This window comes from Copadichromis virginalis, linkage group LG19 (genome assembly GCF_057382275.1).
Source record: "Copadichromis virginalis isolate Kocher_CV1m ecotype Utaka linkage group LG19, C_Virginalis_male_GT1.1, whole genome shotgun sequence".
Taxonomy (NCBI): Eukaryota; Metazoa; Chordata; class Actinopteri; order Cichliformes; family Cichlidae; genus Copadichromis; species Copadichromis virginalis.
In genome coordinates, this window is record NC_140636.1 from 10,515,677 (window position 1) to 10,538,775 (window position 23,099).

A 23,099-nucleotide genomic window follows, 5' to 3' on the forward strand; every position below is an offset into this window, starting at 1 on the left:
TATAACACCATCACCAATGTCACCTTATTCAAAGTTCTATTTCAATGTGAGATGAGGAAGAGTGGTATAAAACAAAGCTCAGTATAACTGGATTAAAAACCACATTAGTTACATTCTGGCTTTTTATCTCAAAAATAGACTAAGTTTTATGTGAAACTGCCATTTGGGTTCCTTACTTTGCAAATTAATTCTCAGTCAGTTTCCAGGTCTCTTTCTGTAACATGAGGCGAACGTGTATGTTTAGTTTAGTACGACCAGTGGCGTTACAGATAGTTGATCTAGTGTTGTTTGAACTTTGGTTTCCTATTACAAAACATGGACACATGCATATTTTCCCTCCCTCACAGAGCTGCAGTGCAGATTTTTAAAAACACACCATCATGCTCTGAAGATGAATCTGATCACCTTTTTTTTTTTTTTTAATGATTTAACAATTATGTTATTTTATTTATGATATAGAAAACATCTGGCTTCACAGCACAACATTTAAGGGAAGAGGTTTCCCCTCAGATTCTCTGTTAATCACCTACCAGAGAAAAACTGTCCAATCTCACAGATGAAACAGTCAAATGTGCTGGATAGCAAAACATTCATTCTTTATTGACTGGAAAAATACAAGGACCAAAAGAAAAAAAAAAAAAAAAAAAAAGTGCAGTCAAAACAAAATTCCCAAATCACCCGTGATTAAAACCCCCAAAAGAGACTTCATTTCATCAACTGAATACACTTCAAAATGACAGCGTTAATGTGCAGCAGATAAAGCGCTATGTTAAATCATGCCACTAAGCGGAGAAGGGATCGCAGAGAGGGCTGGTGGTGGGACAGGTAGTAAAGGAGGGAAAAGGCCAGCCATTTAGCTAGTGCAGGGCATCGTGAGTCAAAGCCGCAAGTCAGGAAAAGCATCATCACTCGAGTCTCTCAGATCGCATCGATGTCAATGTCGTCCTCTTCTTTCTCTGGCGTGTCTGGTTTCACAGTCTCCACTTTGAGCTCGCGGGCAGAGGACGAGTACACCACCTGAGGACAGGAAAACATGCAGCTGCTCAATAAACACCCGACTGCATCAGCATCAGTCCTCTCACAACAGAAACAAATCTGTCGCATTTTAAAAATTAGTGCAACTCTAACCTTCATGCTTACTGTCATTTTTAAAAATTGACTTTCAAGCTGCTAACGAGCGAGGTGTCAGTAGACCGGAGTCACCCGGTGGTCAGCCGGTGAAACGGAATATTGGAATTTTATGCAGGTTTCATACTCAGTCTCCAAGTATAGTCTACAGGTATTAAAGTGATTTGATTTTCATACTAAATTGCAGTTTTTATATTCGTACGGAGCAAAACAAAAAACAAACAAAAAGCCACTAAAAGTCGGCATCCATTTTAAACTGAGTGACGCAATAGTCACAGGACTGGCCTCTTTGTGCTTCCTCCTTTCGGGGTGCAGCTTCCTTGTTAGAAATGTTATTCCTAATTCTTCCAGGAACTAGTGGGTGGAGCTGACCCAGTTAATGATGCAGCACACCTGAGCAGGCTGACAGACTGGTGTGAGTGCATGCATGCATATATGGATATAAGTATACAAGTAAATGCACTCACTTATATACACACCTATATCCATAATGCACACTCTGACTACATGTGGCAGCTGGAAGCAGTTGTGACAATGACGCGATTAATTTTTGCTTTAATCTGGACGTTCTCAGTAACTCCTGAACTACAGCTGTTTTTTTTTTTTTAACTGTCCTTCACGGCACACAGCCAAGTGACCACTTCAGATAACTCTACCTCAACATTCTCATCATCTTCCTCCTCCTCTTCTTCGCTACCCTCGCTCTCCTCCTCTGCCTCCTTCAGCCATTTGACAAAAGGAGCGGCCTTGGCATGGATCTCTTTGGCAAGTTCCTTGGAGACGTACTTCTTAGAAACCTGATGAAGAAGAAAATGGATTTAATGCAATGACTGATTTCAGTGTAAAAGACCTCAAATAAACAAGCCCTTGGGGTTATTTGAACTGTAGTCTTCATGCTGCTGTTGCAGTATTTAGCATCTAACAGTTAATGTGTATCCAAAGTAAATAAAATACCGTAACAAAAGTCACAGTTAAGGGAAATCTAGCTCAAATTTTCAGGACGTAAAGACTTAGCAAAACTCAAGTAATTCTGTATTTATTAATAGCACTTTTTATCTTTATACCTATTCCTCCACTTCTTTGTTTAATATATTTAATTCACACATTTTGAATTGATTACAATTCAATTTGCTCTCAGCTGTGTCTATTCATTCCTAAACCAGCTTGATTGCATTTAAAATATGCCACACACAAAACTTACAACTATTAGGGGCCTCAATAGTGCACCCGAATCTCAGCCCACACACAAAGCCCCTTTAAAAAGACCAGGTCTTACATTTCTTTGTTAGTGGCCTTTTTAGGCTTTCTTTGGTGTAACACTGTCTGAAAGGATGTGTTGAGCCCAACACTCTGCTTTTGTTAAGCAGTGCAGGTTAGGTGTGTCACTCTCACTCCCCACTTGTGGTGGGAGATGGGGAGTCAATGTATGGTCAGACTGGTGTAACAAAACAGACTAGTTTGGGCTCACACACACACACACACACACACACACACACACGGGAAGTGTGAATTCATTCTTTGTCAAAGGCGGCCCTAGTCCACTGCACTTCCTGCTGTTTGATGTATTAATGTCCTAAAAGCTCTTGACCTCAACTTTTTGGCAGCATTATACTTTCAGCTTAATATAGTTGTACTCCTGCAGCTAAGGACCTGGAACCAGACACATATTAGAGCTCATGTTGTTTCATTTGCAGAATGAATCTGTTCAAACAGATTCCAACCACCTCTTCCTCACGCTACTCCAATCATCAATATTACCAGAGAGGTTTGATATGACGACTGACACCTCTGCATACTGCAGTCTGTTAGGTGTTTTTAGTGGCTCAGTGCTACAGTTTCTGAGGTTGGAGGTTTATCCAAGTGTCCCTTGAAGCATTTCAGTCTTTCAGAGTCAGGGTATAAGACAAGCTCTAATTTCACCAATTTAACAAATACCAGCTTTCAGTAGAATACAGTTTAGATTTTTATTGTTTGTTACTCTAATGAAGGCTCTGTGCTGCAAAGAATAAGCCTAAATCTAATTTAATTTGCCATTTCCCTTTTAAAGATCTATCAGTGAGTGCTCATAACCGATTCATGGGGTAACGATTAACTACCATCTGCTCCCAGATCACCTTTAGGCTTTTAATTTCTGGGCAAAATGGGATCAAGTTCAGCAGGCATTTCTTTTTGTGATTCAGAACACAGAGTTTAACTTGACATTAGTAGTTAAGTCCCTCACCTTCTCTGCCCAGGCGAAAATCACATCCTCCTCCAGCAGGTCAGCGTCGTACAGGTCTTTGAGGATGATGGGAACACGTGGCAGGAGCTGGACCTGATGCAGCTTCACGACACACTCAAAACCTCCCAGCAGATACTTCTGGGCTTTCTTGTTGTTGTGGCAGAACTAAGGAAAAGGTTAGGAAAGCCATGAGACATGTGAAACACACCCTAATGTGAGGAAGAGGACAAGACAGCACCATAAGGACACGCAGCACAGACTTGAAAATGACTTACACGCAGGAAGTGACGTTTGTACTTCTTGATCTGGTCACGGATGTTTTCGTTGAACAGCAGTTCGCTCAGGATGAGCGGGCCCATGGCCTTCACATCCAGGCGCTCTGCCTCCGCCAAGATCTCTTTATCAGCTGCGTCAATCGTTCCACTTTCCTTTTTGTTCTGCACATTTAAAGAACAAATGGTTACAGGGGAGGAACTAAAGTATCTCCAATTCTTGTGTGTGCAAATAAAATCTATGCGTAAAGGCCAAGCACCGAACACCGGTTCTTCATTTTTAAAGTGTACTTTTGATGTTTCACAAACTCCTGCCGAGAAAAATTCAGGACAATCGGGGGACCCTTACTTTCACAAAGCTGTAGAAGAGGTTGACCCTATCCTCCAGGGGTTTCTCCAGGTCCTCGCTGAGCGTCAGGTTCTTGGCGTGATCGCTGATCTCCTCCATCCTCCGCCTCTGTGCCTCCTCTGTAGTCTCCTCTGCCCAGTCTTCATCATCGTCATCTCGATCCTAAACAGGAAACCACAGAGGATTCAGGCAAAGCGAGATGGTGCAGAAACACTCGGGCTTGCTTGGATTTTGCATCTTAGTGGGTCATATTATGGTGAAATGCAAAAGAGGGCTGTGCAGCCAATAATAGTAATAATAATAATAATAGAAAAAGAAAATTAAATTCAACCAGAACACCCCCCCCCCCAAAAAAAAATTGCATTAAAAAAAAAAAAAGAAAAAAAAAAAAGAAATTGCTGATGTAAACTCAGTCTAAAGAGAAACTCTTTCATTTGAACTGGAGGAAGTGGTTCCGGTTGAGAGCTTCGAGGACACGTATACTGCAAACGTGGAAGTTGCTAGACTCCCTTTTTATGCAAACGCAAACTCTTTTTGGAGGTCTTTGGGTGACGGCCCCACCCTTTCAGTGAAAAATCCATTACAAAGAATGTTTCACAACACATGTGTCAGTGTGGACCTTAATCATTATTACCATTCCTGTGAAGGGGGAAATGTGGGATACATATCATGAATTGTGAATACTAAGGAGTTTGAACAGTTCTACAACACTGATGCTTCACTAGGAAATCTGCACCACAAATCACTACCAAGCATCAAACCTGAGCAAACTGTCAACTCTGAGCTTCTTATTTTGACGGGGTTGGTTGCTGAGAACTTTTCAGAGTAAGGGTCATCGGGGAAAAGTTACAATTTACACCAAAATAAAAACAGCATACGAGCACGAGAAGACCCCTGAATCTCTACTCAAAAGCCACTAGACTGTGTGGCATTAGTGTCTAAAATAAAAGCTGGCACTTTGCTGACTACTACTGACTTCAATGGTGTCTGAGAAAACCGTGTGTGAAGTGAAGAGAAACGTTTTGTGCTAGTGTCCCGTGGCTGTAGAAGCCCAGCGGGTGTCTGGGAGCACAGCAGACGCACCACAGCCTCGGGAGCATCAAAGTTGTCATGGTTTCCAGCCTCGCCACTGCCAGAGCCGTTCTCCTTGTCCTTCTTGCGGTTCTTCTTCTCCTTCTCTTTCTTCACAGATGCAGATCCACTATCATTGCTCTCTGTGTTAGGAAAGACAAAAGTCTTCATTAGCAAGTCTGTCTTGGGGTTTTGGCTGCAGTTCCCTTTTCTGGATTCACCACAGAGAAAAAAAAAAACAAAACAAAAAAAAAAGTCTCACCAGGTGGGTTTTTGAGGATGAATGTGCAGAGTTTGTGTCTGGTGTCTAGCATGCCGCGGTATCCACAGGCCTTACAGGAAGTACCAATAGTTTGTTTCTTGGGATTGACATGCTGCAAGGACAAAAAAATAAATTATTTTGTACCTAAAAAACTGCCACACAATCTAGTACTCTTCTTTACACAGGCAACTTTTCTTATACTGAATCTAAAGTGGGAAGTATCTTTATTTAGTAATTTAATATTTATTTATTAACCACGTGATTTTCATAGTCACAAGGTGCTGTAAACACAAAGGAAATAAATGAAAAAAATTTCGGGTCATAATAGCCAATAAAAGGGGACACATTATCATCATTAAGTCATATAGTTGTATTAAATTATTACTTTGTTCTTTCCCTTTCTGTCGCCCACCCACAAAAAAACAAATAAATACTCTGCACCTGCCCCGGAGATGCTGTGAAATATTTACCAGATCAGTTTCAGGGTTGTCACACTCGGCACACAGCACAAATTTTCTGATGAACCCATCAAGCATGTCCTGCAACTTGTTCGCCTCGTGGGATCCGTTGACGATGTAACGATCGTTTTTGGTATCAAACTGGGTCTGAGCGCCGAGTTCACAACCAAAAAACTTGGTCGGGTCTGCGGAGGAGAGGAAAAGCAGCACATGAGGCCACCATGACCCAGCAAAAAAAAAAAACAAAACGAGGAGACTTTGCCCTGGTAATTATTGATTTTGAAGAACGTTACTGTTTTTTTATCTTTAAAGGAAGATGTTAAACATTAGGTGTTTGTTTGCTTTGAAACTGGTAATGAACATGACAGACATTTAAGCTTGATCATCAAATACTCCAACTACAAAATTGTGTAAACGAAAAATGTCAAGAGTACACAAACTTGTCGACCAAGCCAAACAGCCTTTCCCCCCCCTAACGTGCCGGCACATCTTACAGTCTCAATCGAACGGGGTCATTTCATTTGAGTAATTGCCACATCATCATGTTTAAAGAATTCTATAAACAAAACATCTCTCCTTCACCTGGGGTGAATATTACAACGATGAATTCAAAAGAGAAAAATGAGAGAATATAAAAGTGACAGTCAAAACGTCAAAAATGTCATTGTGAAAATAAACAGACTTTAACAAGCTCTAGTTCAATTCCAGCTAAACACTAAGATTTACATGTTGTTACTCACATGTTGGAGGCCTGTTCAGAGCCTTTGCAACATCAACCATGTTGACAATGACCGTCTTGATTCCATTCCCTTTGCCTTCAACCTGGATTGAAAGGAAAAACCCACATGTTATATTCACACCCAAACATTTCTTCCTACAGGACTCAGGAAACTTTAGACCAATTCCAACCACTATTCTGATGCTGTTTTTCTCTCCCCAATGGACAAATCTAAAAAAAACAATAATGAGTGGTTACCTTGGCAATCAGACGGGGCATCTTGTAGCGATAGAACTGGTCTGACACGCTGCGGTTGACGTTGACAGACATTTTGGCTGGATGTTAGCACTATCAGTAAGATAAAAGGATCTTGGTTGGGGATTTTTCGGGATCTTCTGTCTGGAAAAGAGGGGATGACATAAACGACTGCAAGCGTGCTCGGTCTCTGACATGAAAAACGCTGTGCCGCTGTGGCTGCAAGCTCCTTGCTTGAAGTCTAGATTTCCACCACACAGGTTCCAACGGCTGCGCAACAGCTCTGAAAGACGAGAGGGACAAACATCAATATTTAATAAGGAAACCCCACAGTTCATGTGGGTGTTGCAATCCTACATTGGGTGCAAATACAGGGTTTTGCCCCCCCCCCCCCCAGATTTGTAGACATGCACTCATGTTACACTTCTAGTCTGTCTTTACAGAACTTGGTTAACCATCTAGTCTCTGGAGGAGTTTGTTTATATTCTAGTTCTACAAAGTAACAACTTGATGACTGCTGCAATTGCATAAAGACAGCAGTGCAAATATTACATTTCAGATGACTTATCATGTAAAATAAACATCTTTTCACCACTGTCAGTTTATATACCATCCAACTGAGAAAAGGTACCATGATGACAACAATAAGATGCAGCCTAGTTCATTTTGTGAACCCAGTGGTTTGTAGCCTTGGTAGCATCTAATCCACAAGAAAACAGTTAAAGATTCCTGTGGTGCAGGCCTGCTCTTGAGTGACTGCCACTATTAAGAAAGACCAGACTCCATTACGACACAGATCCAAGCCAGAGGGAGAGGCAATCGAGGACCCAGTGGCTCCCAGAGACGACTTATTCAAATCATTTTCTCAATTTAACAGGAATTCCCACAAAAATGGGTCAAGACTGAAAATATCCCAGCAAATCCAAATCATAATCATGTGATCCAACAGTGAGCAAGCATGACGTGGGCCCAAAGAAAAATAAAAGCTCTGCCACAAATCTGGATGTTTCTCCCACCTTTTGTTGCCATATAATGCACAAAAAAAGAGCTTTGTGGACACCCTTTGTCTTACATGAGGGCCCCTGGCTTTAGTCATATAAGGCACTTTTTTACTAGGTCACAAACAGGGAGGCCTAGCAGCTGCCAAACAACTCCCCCCGCTGATGGTTTTAATATCAACAACAAAGTCTGCAGCAGTTATTGTCTCACACACGCAAGTGCGAGTCTCAATGAAATGCCTCCCAACTTGTTTGCGACTGACACAGTGGTGTCCGATTTTAAGATCTTTGAGAAGGGCAGAGGTCGAGCCTATTTCAGGAGGAGGCTAGCTAACTAGCTTAGCAGCTTGGTGCAGAGTGCGTCATACAGTCACTGCACACGAGTGACGGACTGGAAGACGCCATTTTGATACAGTGGCACAGAAATCGTGTCATATTGCTCAATAACGCTGACTAAAGCGTTAGCTTTGACAAACACATAACACGACACCAAATATCGCGCAAGAAAGTTGAAATAAATCGTAGATTGCGTCCAAAAACTTACCGTTTTCGCAAAACAAAGACATAAACACAACGCTGATCTTCCAAGAGCCGCAGTGAACGGTGGTCGATGCCTGGTGCTGGTTGATGTTATTGACTGCAACAGGGTTTCTTAATGATTTTGATGCTCTCAAAGAGGCACGATTAAAGACCATAAATATCCAAAGTGCGGCTGCTCTTCCTTACAGGCAGAAGGAGGTTATCTGGAACGTCCTCGGGCTTTGGGGACCTGTGGGTGGGGGGTGGGGGGGAGATAGTTTCGTTATTCACACAAACTGCGAAGTAAACTGTTTATGTCGAGCGAGACAGCCATCTGTGTTCACTGGGTGGGTATTTGAATAGTCACGTACAGCATAACTGCCACGAGGATTAAACGCTCCATTACCCCCGTTAGCGATAGTGCCACACCGTGAAAAGATAACGTCAGCCAGCTAACTGGCTATGGTTAACATTGCACGTGTTACGCAGTAAAATTCCCCATAAATTATCTTATAGATATAACAATGAAAGCGGGACAATTAGAGTTAATCCACTAATTTGTACCTTCAAATTGACCTTCATTGTTAGCATTATCCGATGCGAAAACAGTAGCTTGAGGGCCAGTAAATAGTCAGATCCCATGCGTTAAAATGAAACGAGTGGACGTCACACAGCTAACGCAGTTATTAGCCAAGTCCAATCAACGCGGTTGACGGAAGATAACGTGATTAAAATTGTCCTCGGTGGTAGCTAGCAGCTATTTCTTTGTAAAATTACAGTCATCGCTGTGAAATCGTCGTTAGGATGAGACCATGTAAATGTGATGAAATAATTTCGGACCTACCTCTCGAATGTTCTGCGAAATGCTGCTACACTCGTCGCTTTTACCAACGAACGTCAAGCTAACAGCTGCAATAAGTTTAGCAATATCCGGGTCTCAGCATTAATTTTAAATTAAAAGTCTGCTGAAGTCGCACTCCATGTGTATGCGAAACATGAACTTAGAAAATTTAGGGGAAAACCCCATCCATTAGGTTTTAAACAAACGAATTAGAAATAGAGGCATAAAATCGTTTTAGCCACCTGATTTTTCTTTCAATGCCAGACTGCAACTGTTACTTCTCTCAATTCCTCCATACTTTAGCTGTTTTATTTTGAAAGGAAAAGGAAACAATAAGCTTCTATTGACACATCCTCGTTCCCCATTGGCTGACGTCGTGACGCTGTACGTGCGTAGGCGCTTCCTCAACTTGACTGCCTGCAAGCCGAAACATTGAAGATGGTGAGTATGAAATGGCGAAAAGGCCACGGGTTCTCACGTTTTCATTCGGTGTATCGAGCGCTCGACTTTTTATGAAACTAGCTGTCGACGTAAAGGGACCGTGATCATGGCTTCAGTTTCAGGCTGTGTTGCATTAAAGCTCAGTTCCGAGATGGATCAACGGATCACATGACAGTTGAGCAATTTAGTCTCCAAAATTCACCGGAACAAACTGCAAACACCCATAAAGTCACACATTTCCATTGCACAGCGGGCTCCCAGTGTGTCTTGCTTGTTCGTGAATCATTTTGTTATGTGTTTGATGGATATAACGACTTCTTTTACTTTTCCCTTTTTGTCAATGAGTTAGCTTCCGGAGCTAATAGAGCTAGCACTTCATCTTACGATTTTACGAAGCACTTTCCTGGTCTGCTTTAATGTTTATCATCCAGCTAGCAGCCCGCACATGAGCAGTCATTTTTAAAATTTATTTATTTAATAACCCAGCTAAACAAGACTGTTGCTACTTTGGAACTACAACTCATAGGACTACATTCATTTTGTTATGTTTTATAATTTCCAGGTTCTGTAGTTCGACATATTTATAAACACAAATACTTCGACACTAGACGATTCATCAGAGCTTAATTGCAGCCATCTATTTAATTTGCTTCACCGCATTATTTTTCATTTGCTCACTGTCAGGCGACTACAATATGTTTTGCTTAATGATTATCACTAACCATCGACCATTAACAACTGTTTCAACCACATTGTTGTTTTAACCTTTTTTTTTTTTTGGTTTGTTTGAATGATTAATATCTGTCTACTTAATCCATTCACTTTTTAATTTCTAATTTCAGTTTCCCCTTCTTGTCCCCACTGTTTCTTGTCTTTATTTTCATTTTTAAAATTTTGTTTTTGTATTTCTTTACCCCAATCTCTGATCACGCCTCATGTTGATCTCTCCACGCACATCATGCCTTCCTCTCTATCTCACCCCACCACCGCACTCTGCCTTTTTTGCCTGTCTCCAAACAACCAGGCTGGTCACCGGGTAAGTGTTCCCGCTCTGTCCTGGATCCCTGTTTTCTGATCGCTCCTCTGCCTGGCTCACTAACATGGGACTGGGATTGCACGGCCCCAGAGGTCTGCTGTTTCTGCATCTCTTGCACAAGTAGCTGCTGCTCCTATAGCAACTGCAGTGCACTGAACTGTTGCCTAAGCAATATTAATAAGACACTAATCAGTTACAAGAAATCCACTAAACGTAACACAGCAGGAAGCTAAAGATGTTTCAAAGTCTAAACTACTAAATTATATTATCTTTTCTTTTTTTGGGCGGGGGGGGGGGGGGGGGGGGGATTCATCTGTTTTTAGAGAGGGTAAACTGGTCTTTACTAGGACAGAAGATAACATGATTGCACAAATTCAGATCAAGTGTTATATTGTAATATAAAATTTTGAACATGGTCTAACATACTTTTGTGCATCAGTCCTGGTTTGTCTTAATGTTCACCAGTTGAATTCAGACTTTTCTTTTTTTTCTACCCAAGTCATCACATACGATCACAGCCATTGCTCAGAATTTCTGTGCTGGCTAGTAGTTAAAAATATTTGTAGGTTTAATGTTTAATATAAACTCCCGGTTTTAATGGTGTTTGTTTCTCATAGACTCTTGGTGCAGTGTAAAAACATAACTACCTCTTTTATCTGCCATTGAGCGTCTGAAATCCAGCTGTGCCAATTCAAACCATATTTTTCTGCCGTGGGCTGTCTTCCAGTTGTGTCGAAAGTTACTTTCACAATCATCATCATCATCGTCGTTTATTTGTATAGCACTTTAAGAACACACCAGGCAGACCAAAGTGCTGAACAACACAGATCAAAACAACTACCAAATTAAAAATACCTTAAAATCATTACATACAATAAAATAAATAAGAAGGTGTCAGTTTCCTACAGAGTTAAAAGCCAGGGAATAAAAATAGGTTTTCAATCTGGACAATGCCCAGTTTGGACTCAGACACTCAATTTAGTCAGATCTTTACTCACAACTGTTGCTTTTTTTCCCCAGATTTGAGCTTTTTGAGTGAAACCTGTTTATCCACTGTACTAAATTAATCTGTGCAATAATATTAAACTGTTCTGAAAAAAGTACAGGAGAATTTAACAATAACTAACAGAGGAGTGTAGCGGTTATGGTGGAATCTGTTTGCATTATTCTCTCCTGCAGAATTGACCAGTGGCGTCCCGCAGGGCTCTGTCCTCGGCCCACTTCCCCTTTCTGTATTCTTATGCTGCAGCATGCAGGCTGTAGCAGGGATGGGGCATAAATTTCTTTTCAAGGGACCACATGAGAAATTGGGATTGTTGTGCCACACCAATAAGCTGAACTCGGCTCTGCTCAATATGAATTTTATCTCTTTATAAGCTTATTGGTGCGCCCCTTCTCAGCTGTCCCATTTTCTAATCTGGCCCACTGGGAAAATGAAATGCTCAGCTATGGCAGAGAGCTCATCGGTGGGTAACTAACCTGTCTGTGTGTGTCTGTGCGATGATATCAGTTGGTCCTGGTGTTAGGTGACCTGCACATCCCTCACCGATGCAACACGTTGCCAGCCAAGTTCAAAAAACTGTTAGTGCCGGGGAAGATCCAGCACATTCTCTGCACAGGGAACCTCTGCACCAAGGAGAGCTATGACTACCTGAAAACCCTCGCTGGGGACGTCCACATCGTCAGAGGAGACTTTGATGAGGTTTGCGTCTGTGTGTGTGAACAATAAAATAAACCACGTAGAACATACTAATCACCATAAAACAATTTTATTTCAAAGAATGTTCAAAAACAGGGTTCAAATTATGTCTACAAATTGTGTTTCTGCATATTAATAGCACTGATGAAGAACATCATTTGCTGTTCCTAAAGACTGATTGCTCTGTAATTAAATTGTAATTGCTGTTCTCTCAAACTGAGATTTATCCATGTAGATCATGATTTTCAAAAATGATCCCATTGAGGACACGACATCTTTTAAATATAGCTCATTCTGCCATTTGCTGTCTGTTTTAAATGTGTGTATAATTAGTACTTTATTCCATAATTGGACTTGTCAGATAAAAGCAGTGTATAAAACTTACTTTACTCCATGTTTTTCCCATCTCTCATTTGTCCTCCTGATATTTTCTCAGAACCTGAACTACCCAGAGCAGAAGGTGGTCACAGTGGGCCAGTTTAAGATTGGACTCATCCACGGCCATCAAGTGATCCCCTGGGGCGACATGGCCAGCCTGGCACTCCTCCAGAGACAACTTGACGTTGACATCCTTATCTCTGGGCACACACACAAGTTTGAGGCATTTGAGAATGAAAATAAGTTTTACATAAACCCTGGTTCTGCAACTGGAGCCTACAGCGCCCTGGAAAGGTGGGAGCCAATATAAACCATGAATTGAGCTCTATTTAGGAGGCGAGTTAGCCATGTTTTCATGATTTTGACATTGGAAGGTTGGTGGTTTGAACCCTGGCTGCTTCAGCGAAAGTATCAGTATCTAGGTGCAAGATACTGAACCCAGAGTTTCTCTTATTGAAATGTGAATATTAGATAGAAAGCAGTTACATTTCTACTTGAGTGCTCAAGTAGAGTAAAAGAGCACTGTATAAGATACACTTATAGACAAAGTAGTAGAATATTTGGAACAATTTCATATTTTGATAACTGATTCTAATTGGAGAACTGATCATCAGCAACTAAGAAAACTGATTGCTTCAAGCCAAATTATGGCATCTTTTAACATGAACTAGTTTTCCCACATTATAACAAAAACAGATTTTTGCTCATGTCGCATAATAGATCTCCATGCAGATAGTTCTGGATTGATGTTTGAGGTCTTTAGATATTTGTCTCTGAATTTTCTCATCCACACAGACGTAATGGCAGCAACTGAAATTCTGTAAATCCCGCTCAAAGCATTTACGTTTAACACAGATCTTCTAGGAAAGAAACACTGTTGTGGATGTTTTTAATACTGAGGTGTTTGCAGTTAAAGGTTTTTTCATTAAACTGGGTGTAATTAAAGAAATGCATCTGTTTTTTTTCTCTCTCACAGCAACATCATCCCCTCTTTTGTATTAATGGACATCCAGGCATCTACAGTGGTCACGTACGTTTATCAGCTGATCGGCGATGACGTCAAGGTGGAGCGAATTGAGTACAAGAAATCTTAAAGGAGAGCACAAAGAGATGGAGAAAAATTTGCATTAACAAGCCTCAGATTATATTTCATTCCTGTCCACCAGGGGGTGACAGCTCCCTCAGAGTCACCACAGTGTTAATGCTATGACTTCTGTAAGTTAACTCTAAAAGACCTGTGTATTATATTGTTTATATGTCATCAGCATTTGCTTATACCTGAGCTGTCTTTTGGTAACTGTAGAGAATGCAATAATATTGGGTGCCATTTTTTTTTCCTTTGGGTTTTTTTGTTGTTGTTTTAATAAACACCCTCCTCACATCCTGTACATGTAACAGGCCATTGCTTCCTGTAGTTAGCCTCCTTTTATTCATTTCTTTCCCACAATAAAGATGTAATTTCACTCCATCTGTTGCTGTGTGTTAAATTATATTGACAGCAGTAATAGCTGTGCGTAAATAGTGTTTTGATATTTCATTTGGGAAATTCAAATTTATTTATACTTTTACTCTTCTGTCTTGAAAAATTTGAGGATAACGCAACGTGCTTATTTGAAAAAGAAATCCCCCTAAGTATCAATGCACATAATACTGGAGCTTTGTGATACCACACAGACAGAAAAAGCCTCCCTGTTCCTGATTTCAGGCTACTGAAATGTTTAAGCCTCGGTCTGACTTGGTGTACATCGCTCTTTTATACTCAAAGCTGTTTGCTTCTCTGAAAATTGCAAAGCATTGATTTTTTGCCATGAGGGAATTATGATCATCTTTGCATATATTATAGTATTGTCTAAATAAAAATAGTTATGCCCCCATTAAATAACACACCTGGTACAAATCATGATTACAAAAAGGTGGAAATGATTATTAAAATGTCTTTGAACCACATAATAACATTATTGGCGGGGCCATGGCAAACATAAGCAGGATACATTAGGTTTCAGGTTACCTTAAATAATAGTTTAAAAAAGGCCCCTAACTCAAGTGATGAACCAGTGTTGTCTCTGCACATAACAGACAACTTGGCAAATCTATGAAAAATGCCCAAGAAAGCAGTCTGACAGACATGAAATAGTATTTTTGCACGAAAGAATGTGATTCGTAAAAAGCTATCAGCTAAAAACTTGGCATATCTCAGCACAGTGTGCAGTGTGGCCTTCACAAATTTGGGGAAACTGGACCAGTAGAGGACAAAAGAAGAAGTGGCAGGTCTAAAAAAATCTATTTACAGCATACATTTTTTGGATATGACTCATCTTTTAGAAATTAAAAAAAAAAAAAAATCCAGCAAAGACCTGACACGGGGCTAGAGACTCTTCAGTTGATGAATAAGTGGACTGAAAATCAGTGGCAACAGGTCTTAAGGTGTGGTGAGTCGAAATCTGAAATTTTTGGTTCTAATCAGCCGCTTGTGAAAATTAACAGAAATGTGAAAGCAGAAAAGTATCATCAGACTTTAATCCACCATTTAAAACAATCTAGAAAGCATCTGATTGGCAGCACTTTCATTTTTCAGCAGGACAATAATCCTAAACGCTGCCAATTCAGTAAAAGCATACCCGGACAGAAAACCCCCATCAGTCATTGACTGGCCTTTCCCAAACCCCAGACCAGAACATTACTGAAGCAGTGTGAGATCATCTTGGCAGAGAACAGAAGAAACAACAGCCAACATCCAAAGACGAGAGTTGAATGTCCTTGAAGAAGCCCGGAGAACTATTCCTGAACACCAAAGAAATGACAGGAAAGCTGCCTTTTCTTGCAAAATATCAAGAAATGATGGGGTGGCTAAAGACTTTTGCACAGGACTGTAAAACAGATGAGTAGAAATTAATAGCAGTGACTATTAAAGTGAAAATACAAGTTCCTAAACAGATAAAACAAAAGAGACAGTCACACACAACTATAAACATATACATTTAAGAATTGCACATGCAGAACATAGATGTCAATGACTTTATTCTAAGTGAAAATAAAAAAAATAATACAGTTATCAGACCTCAGCATATCATCAATGCCTCTCTCAGAGAGTTTTCATCCATACTAGTTCACGTGAAGAATTTGAAGATTTTAAACTTTCCTGAATTCCAGAGGTACTTATGCAACTAATGCATCCCAAAACATCTGTTTCATATCAACAATGGGAAACCTGTGTTAGCAGCAAAAAAGGGGGGAAAAAGGCTTTACTTTTTCCGTTAACACTAAGAAAAAAACATCCAAGTCGGCTTCATTTAGCCAAGGAAATGAAAAATGAAAGCAAACTCTTCTTTAAAGCAGCCAAAGAAACAGTATCTGCTCGTGATGAGCCTGTGGCCAGCACCAAGCGCTAAGCACGCCAGCACAGGCACGCACTTCCCATTATTCCTCTCTTTAACGGTAGCGATCACGTGACTTCATGGAAATCAAGTCTTCCAAAGGATTTCCCCCAGTCACAGAGGGCGCTACATTAACTTCATCTTTACGTCTTACAAAAACTGATCTTGCAGATGCATAAAACATCGTTTAAAGCTTAAATAGGCTTTAAAAAAAAGAAAAAAGAAAAACAGTTACACATTCTGATAAGGAGGAATTCTAACTTAACACAAAACTAAGACACAGCTGTACATTTAGAAGCTCACATACAGAGTATTTATTTCAACAAATACAAATAATGCATGATCCAGATAACTGTAAACAATTTCTAGATGCAAGTGAAAATCTCAATTCAAAATTCCTGAAGCTTTCCTTTAAACACCAGTAGTGTCTGATCAGTATATACAGTATATATACTGGAAACTGCATTTTGTGGCATTTAAGTAGCAGAAAGCGTCACTATATTATTATAAAAGAATCACAAATCAGATAAGCTGTCACCGTCCCATCCTCCCACAGAGAGGGAGCTCAGACATTCACTCAGAGAATCATTTGGTCCTCCCTGCTCTTCTTCCTCATCCGACAGTCTGATCCTGGCTCCTGGCGAAAAATGAAATGTTTAACTCTACAGAAGAAAGTGAATATTTATAAGATAGTTGATAATATTCTTGGTAACTGGCATACTCTCACTGGCTGCCTTATTATGTTGATTCTCTGTGGCAAAGATTCAACAAAGTGCAGGAAACATTGCTCAGAAGCTTTGGTTCATGTTGCTAAACATCCATGATGTAAATCTCCCATCTCACTACAAAAATTGCTCTACTTGACTGAGATCTGGTGACTGTGAAGGCCGTTTGAGTAGAGTGAACTCATCTTCATGTTCAAGAAACCAGTTTGACATGATTTATAACATGATACCCTATCATGGAGATGTAGCGCTCATAAAGGGTCAGACATGCGCAGCACCCAGGTAGGCTGTGGCATTTACACAATGCTTGGCTAGTACTAAAGACCAAAAGTGTGCCAAGAAAAACATGAAAAAATGATATCCTCGCACTAGCATCTACCTGTACTGTTGATCCAAGGCAGAATGGAGCCATGCTTTCATGTTGAATACTCCAAAATCTGTCAGTCTTCTATTGTCCAATTTTGGTGAGCCATCAGTTTCCCGTTCTTAGCTACAGGAGTGTCACCCAGTCTGCTGCTGTAGCCCATGTGCCTCAAAGTTTGATGTGTTGTATATTTAGAGATGCTCTTCTGCATATCTGGATTGAAATAAGCTGATTTGTGAGTTACTGTTGCCTTCCTATCAGCTTAAATCGGTCTGGCCATTCTCCTCTGACATTAACAAGGCATTTTCATTTTGCCTCTCACTGAAGACTTTCGTTTTCAAACGTTCTCTGTAAAGCCTAGAGATGCCTGTGTGGGAAAATCCCAGTAGATCAGCCATTTCTGAAATACCAGCCTATCTGTCACCAACAACTATGCCATGTTCAAAGTTACAAAAGTATCCTTCCTTCCTCATTCTGAGCCTCAGTGTGAACTTCAGCAGGTTATTTAACCATGTGCCTTAATGCAGTGACTTGGCACCGTTTGCGTGTTTATGCGTGCATATTCCCATGTATTTGTGTTTATGAGCAGTTGAACAGGTGTAATTAAACTAAAATATAACATTTTTGAAGAAAGTTCCAAATAATTCCAAATGTTTTGCTGACTTGCTCCTCGGACTTTTCCTTCTCTGTGTTTGTGACCATGTGCACTTCTTAGCCTTTCTATGTGTTGATGCAGATGCATTAAAGGACCTGCAATTTCAAATATGTTACATTAAAAGTTTTGACTTCTCTTTCTTTTTAAAAAACATTTTCAATGTTCTCATTTTGAATAAAGTCTTCTTAAGTTCTCTGTATTGTAAGATCTTAACCTTACAATATGAAGCACTTTGATGCAACTGCTGTTGTGATTTTGCACCATATAAATAAAACTGAATTGAATTGAGAATTCTTTATCATTAAATAATATTATTTATGTTTTTTTAAATTAATAGTTTTTTCTTTTTTTGTTTTCCCTTTCTCAGTGTTTTTCTCTCTTTGCTTTCCTTAGTCGGTACTTTCCAACCCAAGGGGAATTTTCTTTTTTTTCTTCTCCACACTGTTGCCAGTTGTTTGCTTGGGATTCTCGAGTTCCTATCTATAATGTATTGGGAACTTTACAGTATAAATTACCATGAAATGATGGTTCTTATATTTTACATTTTAAAAAATATAAAGATGAGCTAAATATTGTGGCAAAAAGTTTTCATTTTAACTCTTTGCAAGTCTGAAAAGTAAACATGGAAATGAGCTGCTCGTTAAGTGCTTTCAAAATCTCCATACGTGACAACTATAATTATCTACATGTGCAGACTAGTTCAGATGCGTAAGGCGTAAGGGTGTTAGAAGGACATATTAAAAAGGGAAATAAGGTGGGATAAAATAAAGCGATGATCCTTAGGATATTTAAAATATTGTAACTTCAGCTATCACTTGATAGCTCACGTCTCACCTGGCTTCTCTGTTCTTTGGGACGGTTTTCTAGAATGTTTTGCACTGGTCTTGCTCTTGTTTTTTGACCCTGAAGAAACTTCCGATTGTGTTTTTGATAGATGATCCTCTCTGTCATTCTCAGGTGAGGCCACAGAAGCCTCAAAAAGTATGTCTCTTTTGTGGTTGTAGTCTATGACTACACAAAGACAAAACAAATATACAAAACAAACCACAGTGTGAAAGCCGTTACTCAGCCGTTGCTCAATGACTCACTGTAAAGGACTGTAACAGGATAAGTCAGATGCTTATCAGTGAAAGTGGTTTACAAACAGTTTAGAAAAACAGAGAGATAGCACACAACAACAAGTTACATCTGAATTGTATTTATTTTATTTTGTTTTGGTTCTTCTCACCTGCTCGTATACACCTGTACTGCACGTTCATGTAGTGCTGGGTGACGAGGCGCCGGACATGCTCAGTGCTATAGGAAGCTGCAATGCTGTACAGATACTTCCTCTGAGCTGGTGTTAGTGCTGCATGCTAAGAGGCAGGCAGAGATCACTTTTCACTGGGATCCACACCGAACATATGAATCCACACGTGCAAACACATTTAGGTGTGGATGTTACAGAAGTTACAGAAGAAACAGAAATGTATGCTTTTGCCAGTGCTTCTAAAGTCCTCTGACTATGATGAGGGCACATTATTTGCTGATGATAGTGGACAAAAATGGTCTATAGCCCATACGATCAACAGTTTACCTTCAGAAATGAGGCTGTAGTCACACTTGTGGGGATTTGTATAGCTGTTAGGCGTTGATCAGCTGGTCTGCTGATTTTCAAACCGCTGTTGACGTTTCCAGCACTATTTTGAAATTCTGTTAGTAAATAGAAAACAGACATTTGGAAAAACTTGCATTTGAGGCTAATTGACATTTTTACTTAGAGGCAGGATGTGAGGAACTATGGAGCTTCAGGTGAAACAGAGAGACTGAATAAATCAAGCAGGAAATAATGCACAGGTACTGACCCGCCCCTCTGTGACTGTGACAAAAGGCAACGTTACCACAAAGAGATGCAAAATAGCTACAAAGATACTCAAAGCGACTCCACATTGACCAATAGGAGATGCAAAATAATCGTGTCTGTAATTTCAAAAATGAAAATTTAAAACGGAAGACAAAAAGATGACAATTTTTATGCCATATTGACTTATTTAACTAATGTAACACTGGTTAACTAATGGATGTTGGGTTCGGTTCTTCAGATGATTTCCTGTTGGATTTTGTGCCATGAAGGACTCTCAAATAAATAAAAGATTTTAAAAGCTTAAAATCCACTCAAAGACTTCTGGAGTTTTCTGGAATTCTTGCACACAAATTTGACCCATTTTGATGTTTGACAGCTGTAAAAATGACATAAATTTTCTTTTTTTAACCTGAAATTTGATGACTTTTCCTTAAGTGACCCAAAATACATTTACTATAAGATTATAAAGTGGTTTATAGTAAAGAGAAACCTCATTAATTCTTATTAATTAAGCATTCTTCATCCATGTATTAATGTCAGGTATTTATACATTCTAAATAGATCTGTAGTTCAAAATTTGATATGAACATTAATTAAGGGAAATTTTTGCAGTAGGTCAAATTGACCAGGGTCATATTAGGTCATCTGGAATATAGTCTATATAGTCTGCAAGAACCCAGAGATTTGCACATGGGCTCAGTTACACTGTCAAACCAAAAGGACTTCTAATTAAAAATCAGCACAAGTGAGCTTTCTTCCTGTTACCTATCAGGCCTGACCCTGGTCAGATTCAGGTGTGGGATTTCACCTGGTTTCCACTTGTCCTCAATAACAAAAACCTTCCTCTCAAGTTTCAGTGCAGACAAGATGTAAGATGTTTGGTTTATTTAACCATGGAAGTAGCACATGCATATCTGAAATCTAACCCAAGGAAAAAGACTGAAATAGACACGATACAATGGATTCAATATGCAGAAGGGTTCAGTAGAGTGGCGTCACCGTGTGAGTTTCTTCATAAATCTGCTCATTTTTTTTTACTTTACTGCTCACGTGTTCATTTTTAATGATATGCAAAAATTTACACATACCCATTTTCACTGATGCATCAAAATAAACCTGCAACAGAAATGTATGAGTTATATTAACATAAAAATAAAATAAATGCAATAAAGATGGCATGTTCACTTTGGCATGGATTAAATTTCAAACATTACTTTACCTTGGCATAGCCTCATTATGATTGATCCCATGCAACACCTGGTTTTCTGCAGATTTCACTTGCTTTTTCAGTATGAAACGGCACACAAAGCCAAATAGTCCGTGCACAAGCAGCAGCAGCCAGTTTACCTTACCTTTAACACATATCGTCCACGCTGAGGCCAGTCTAGATAATTAAAGAAAAGAGGCGGTCTGATCTAAGGACTTTGAACAGTGGGCGTGTCCTTTCAAAGATGTTGCAATTATAAACTGAAAGAAAGATATGTTTAAATTAATATTGGTAACGTTAACTTAAAGATGTCCTGTAATGCTCAACATGGACAAAGAGTACACTGAGATCCTTGGAAAAAAGCAGCCGCGTTGGGCTGTGGTTATTATATTGTTTTACGCATGCACTACTCTAGTGGCTACTGGAGGCTTGCTCTAAAAGCAAATCAGTCCCTGTGAATCACTCCCATGGTACTCTCAGGGCCTCCCCCCTTTGTATGTCTATGTTTAATGATTTCTTTGTTTGTTCATTTGTCCTGTTTTTGCAGTTTTCTTTCCTGGAAAGATCCAACATTTTTAAACAATCATAATTCTTTTGAAAAATAAAATCTTCTGCATACATTTGAAGCTATCAGACTCTGAGAGGGCCATAAATAAGGTGAGCTCTTGTCCCCACAGCGAAGCTTTGTACAGTATTTTCGGTACTTTCATGTAACTATTGGAGCTCTTTTATCTCTTGACGACTCAGCTCCTAGTTAGATATTTGTGTAAACAAATTTCAAGTTGTAAAAATACACCTCATACTCCAGAGAGTCAGTGGGTGTTAAATTGTATTTTCAGTCCATGCAATAATCTTTTACCCAAACAATCAGATTGATTCTATTAAAGCATGCATCAAATAAAAATGCAGACTACTTGTGACTGTTTTACCATTTACCTTTCAAGTTTGCCGGCAGTGAGGGGATTATCCAGATCGTCTGCTTGCTGTTGTGCACGCCCATGTAGGGATAATCCCCGCCATGTTCATAACAGCTTTCTCTCCATAAAATATTTGTAATGGAAATTTCCTCAAGGTTTGCAGAATTAGACACGCCGACTGTAATTAGTTGAGGTAAACGGTTTGCAGCAAGCAGCATCAACAACTGCAGGAAAATTTTAAAATTTGAATGCAGGCAGTTTCATTGGCTCACAGAGGCAACTGTAAAGTGTGATGGCGTAACAGAAAGACTGAGCACCATCAATTGGGTGACTGAAAAATAAATAAAGGGAGCTAATATTTTACAAGATTATTTGCACATTATAGAGTAAGCTAAAGAAAATTCAGCCTCGTGTCCAATGTAGATACAGAGTAAACACATTAAATATCCTCCTGGACAAGGAGGGCTGCCATAAAGAAAGTAAATAATGTATGGTATGTATAAAGTAAATAAAATACCTTTTAAAATACCTATATTCATGCAAGACTGATATGATTAACTATAACTACTGCTTCTCTATAAATTGAATTCCTTTATTGATTCATAATTAAGCCCTTTCAAAGCAATTTTTAGCGAATATTAAAAATAACACTGATCATCTCGTTAACAGGCATTGTTCTTTTGGAAACCATTCCTGTGGATGTTCCTTTGACTCACAACAACTAGTTAAAACTGTTGTATTTGTTGTACTGTTGGGAGACGGTTTTCCTGGGGAAATTCCACTCCCAAGTCCACTCCTAGTCTCTCTCTCACACACCTCTCATCCAGTTGCTGACTTTCAATTCATCGTCAAAATGAGATACAGCACTGAGGAGTTGTACTTTGTTGCAAACAATGACAGTGACAACAGTAATTTTTTAATATAGCGCATTTCATTACACTTAACATAAAACCTAAAAACCTATGTAGGTCTACTATGCCTCAAGGCAATGGAATCAACAAAAGGCACACAGTGATTAAATATCAGCCTGTGAGAATAAAGAGGTTCTGAGTTTGCTTTTGAATGTAGACACGGCTCTGTTTGACCTCACGTCAGCAGACAGCTCGTTCCAAAGGACAGAAGCACAGTAACTGAAAGCACCAATGCACTAATTCTGGTTTAAAAGAGCTGCATTTGTATTAAAGATAGGTAAAGAGTAACAAAGAACACATCCTCAAGGATCCACTGTTCGAATTTTGATTTCTGCAGATCTAAAACTACTGAAATACAAACACATCTATCCTCATTGTGATAAAAATCAGTTAAGAACCTGATCTGTTAAACCAACTAAATCATGAAACCTTTGAATGCTGAGAAAATAAAGATCTG

General features: G+C 39.5%; 3 protein-coding genes across 7 annotated transcripts; 1 reads left to right on the forward strand and 2 right to left on the reverse strand.

Annotated features, from left to right (window-relative positions):
- Positions 1 to 572: 572 nt before the first annotated feature.
- eif5 (eukaryotic translation initiation factor 5) lies at positions 573 to 9,253 on the reverse strand. Of its 2 annotated transcripts, none has more exons than XM_085440794.1 (12): positions 9,096 to 9,253; positions 8,277 to 8,501; positions 6,738 to 7,017; positions 6,502 to 6,583; positions 5,774 to 5,946; positions 5,304 to 5,415; positions 5,054 to 5,184; positions 3,971 to 4,132; positions 3,625 to 3,786; positions 3,350 to 3,514; positions 1,785 to 1,925; positions 573 to 1,017 (listed from the first exon to the last, which is right to left on the reverse strand). In XM_085440794.1, the coding sequence occupies exons 3-12, from the start codon at positions 6,807 to 6,809 to the stop codon at positions 919 to 921; spliced, it is 1,299 nt and encodes a 432-aa protein (XP_085296920.1). In that variant the 5' UTR covers positions 6,810 to 7,017; positions 8,277 to 8,501; positions 9,096 to 9,253; the 3' UTR covers positions 573 to 918. The 2 variants fall into 2 exon arrangements, with proteins under 2 accessions (XP_085296920.1, XP_085296921.1); XM_085440795.1 differs by lacking the exon at positions 9,096 to 9,253 and adding an exon at positions 8,816 to 9,076.
- A 181-nt stretch (positions 9,254 to 9,434) lies between these two features.
- vps29 (VPS29 retromer complex component) lies at positions 9,435 to 14,114 on the forward strand. Of its 3 annotated transcripts, XM_085440797.1 has the most exons (5): positions 9,435 to 9,533; positions 10,558 to 10,569; positions 12,080 to 12,271; positions 12,705 to 12,940; positions 13,623 to 14,114. In XM_085440797.1, the coding sequence occupies exons 1-5, from the start codon at positions 9,531 to 9,533 to the stop codon at positions 13,738 to 13,740; spliced, it is 561 nt and encodes a 186-aa protein (XP_085296923.1). In that variant the 5' UTR covers positions 9,435 to 9,530; the 3' UTR covers positions 13,741 to 14,114. The 3 variants fall into 3 exon arrangements, with proteins under 3 accessions (XP_085296923.1, XP_085296924.1, XP_085296922.1); XM_085440798.1 differs by lacking the exon at positions 10,558 to 10,569 and having other exon boundaries at positions 9,437 to 9,533; XM_085440796.1 differs by lacking the exon at positions 9,435 to 9,533 and having other exon boundaries at positions 10,313 to 10,569.
- Positions 14,115 to 15,609: 1,495 nt separating this feature from the next.
- Positions 15,610 to 21,125, reverse strand: fam216a (family with sequence similarity 216 member A). 2 transcript variants are annotated; one of them, XR_014916828.1, is made up of 7 exons: positions 20,827 to 21,125; positions 20,696 to 20,723; positions 19,341 to 19,456; positions 18,993 to 19,119; positions 18,599 to 18,775; positions 17,125 to 17,322; positions 16,599 to 16,657 (listed from the first exon to the last, which is right to left on the reverse strand). XR_014916828.1 is itself a non-coding variant. In XM_085442094.1 (6 exons), exons 2-6 carry the CDS (start codon positions 20,697 to 20,699, stop codon positions 16,536 to 16,538), a joined length of 546 nt encoding a protein of 181 aa, XP_085298220.1. In that variant the 5' UTR covers positions 20,700 to 20,723; positions 20,827 to 21,119; the 3' UTR covers positions 15,610 to 16,535. The 2 variants fall into 2 exon arrangements, 1 of the variants encoding a protein (XP_085298220.1); XM_085442094.1 differs by lacking the exon at positions 17,125 to 17,322 and having other exon boundaries at positions 15,610 to 16,657; positions 20,827 to 21,119.
- Positions 21,126 to 23,099: the final 1,974 nt, after the last annotated feature.

Excerpts from the sequence above, each read along its gene's own strand:
- eif5 (XM_085440794.1), bottom strand. The coding sequence starts at position 6,809 with ATGTCTGTCAACGTCAACCGCAGCGTGTCAGACCAGTTCTATCGCTAC. Across the intron at positions 5,947-6,501 it reads TCTGAACAGGCCTCCAACAT|ACCCGACCAAGTTTTTTGGT; the intron begins GTGAGTAACAAC and ends TCTCCTCCGCAG. Across the intron at positions 4,133-5,053 it reads TTGATGCTCCCGAGGCTGTG|GATCGAGATGACGATGATGA; the intron begins GTGCGTCTGCTG and ends TTTCCTGTTTAG.
- vps29 (XM_085440796.1), top strand. The coding sequence starts at position 10,492 with ATGCCTTCCTCTCTATCTCACCCCACCACCGCACTCTGCCTTTTTTGC. Across the intron at positions 10,570-12,079 it reads ACAACCAGGCTGGTCACCGG|TTGGTCCTGGTGTTAGGTGA; the intron begins GTAAGTGTTCCC and ends CGATGATATCAG. Across the intron at positions 12,941-13,622 it reads GCCTACAGCGCCCTGGAAAG|CAACATCATCCCCTCTTTTG; the intron begins GTGGGAGCCAAT and ends TCTCTCTCACAG.
- fam216a (XM_085442094.1), bottom strand. Across the intron at positions 18,776-18,992 it reads GTACAGGTGTATACGAGCAG|TCATAGACTACAACCACAAA; the intron begins GTGAGAAGAACC and ends GTCTTTGTGTAG. Across the intron at positions 16,658-18,598 it reads CCAAAGAACAGAGAAGCCAG|GAGCCAGGATCAGACTGTCG; the intron begins GTGAGACGTGAG and ends ATTTTTCGCCAG.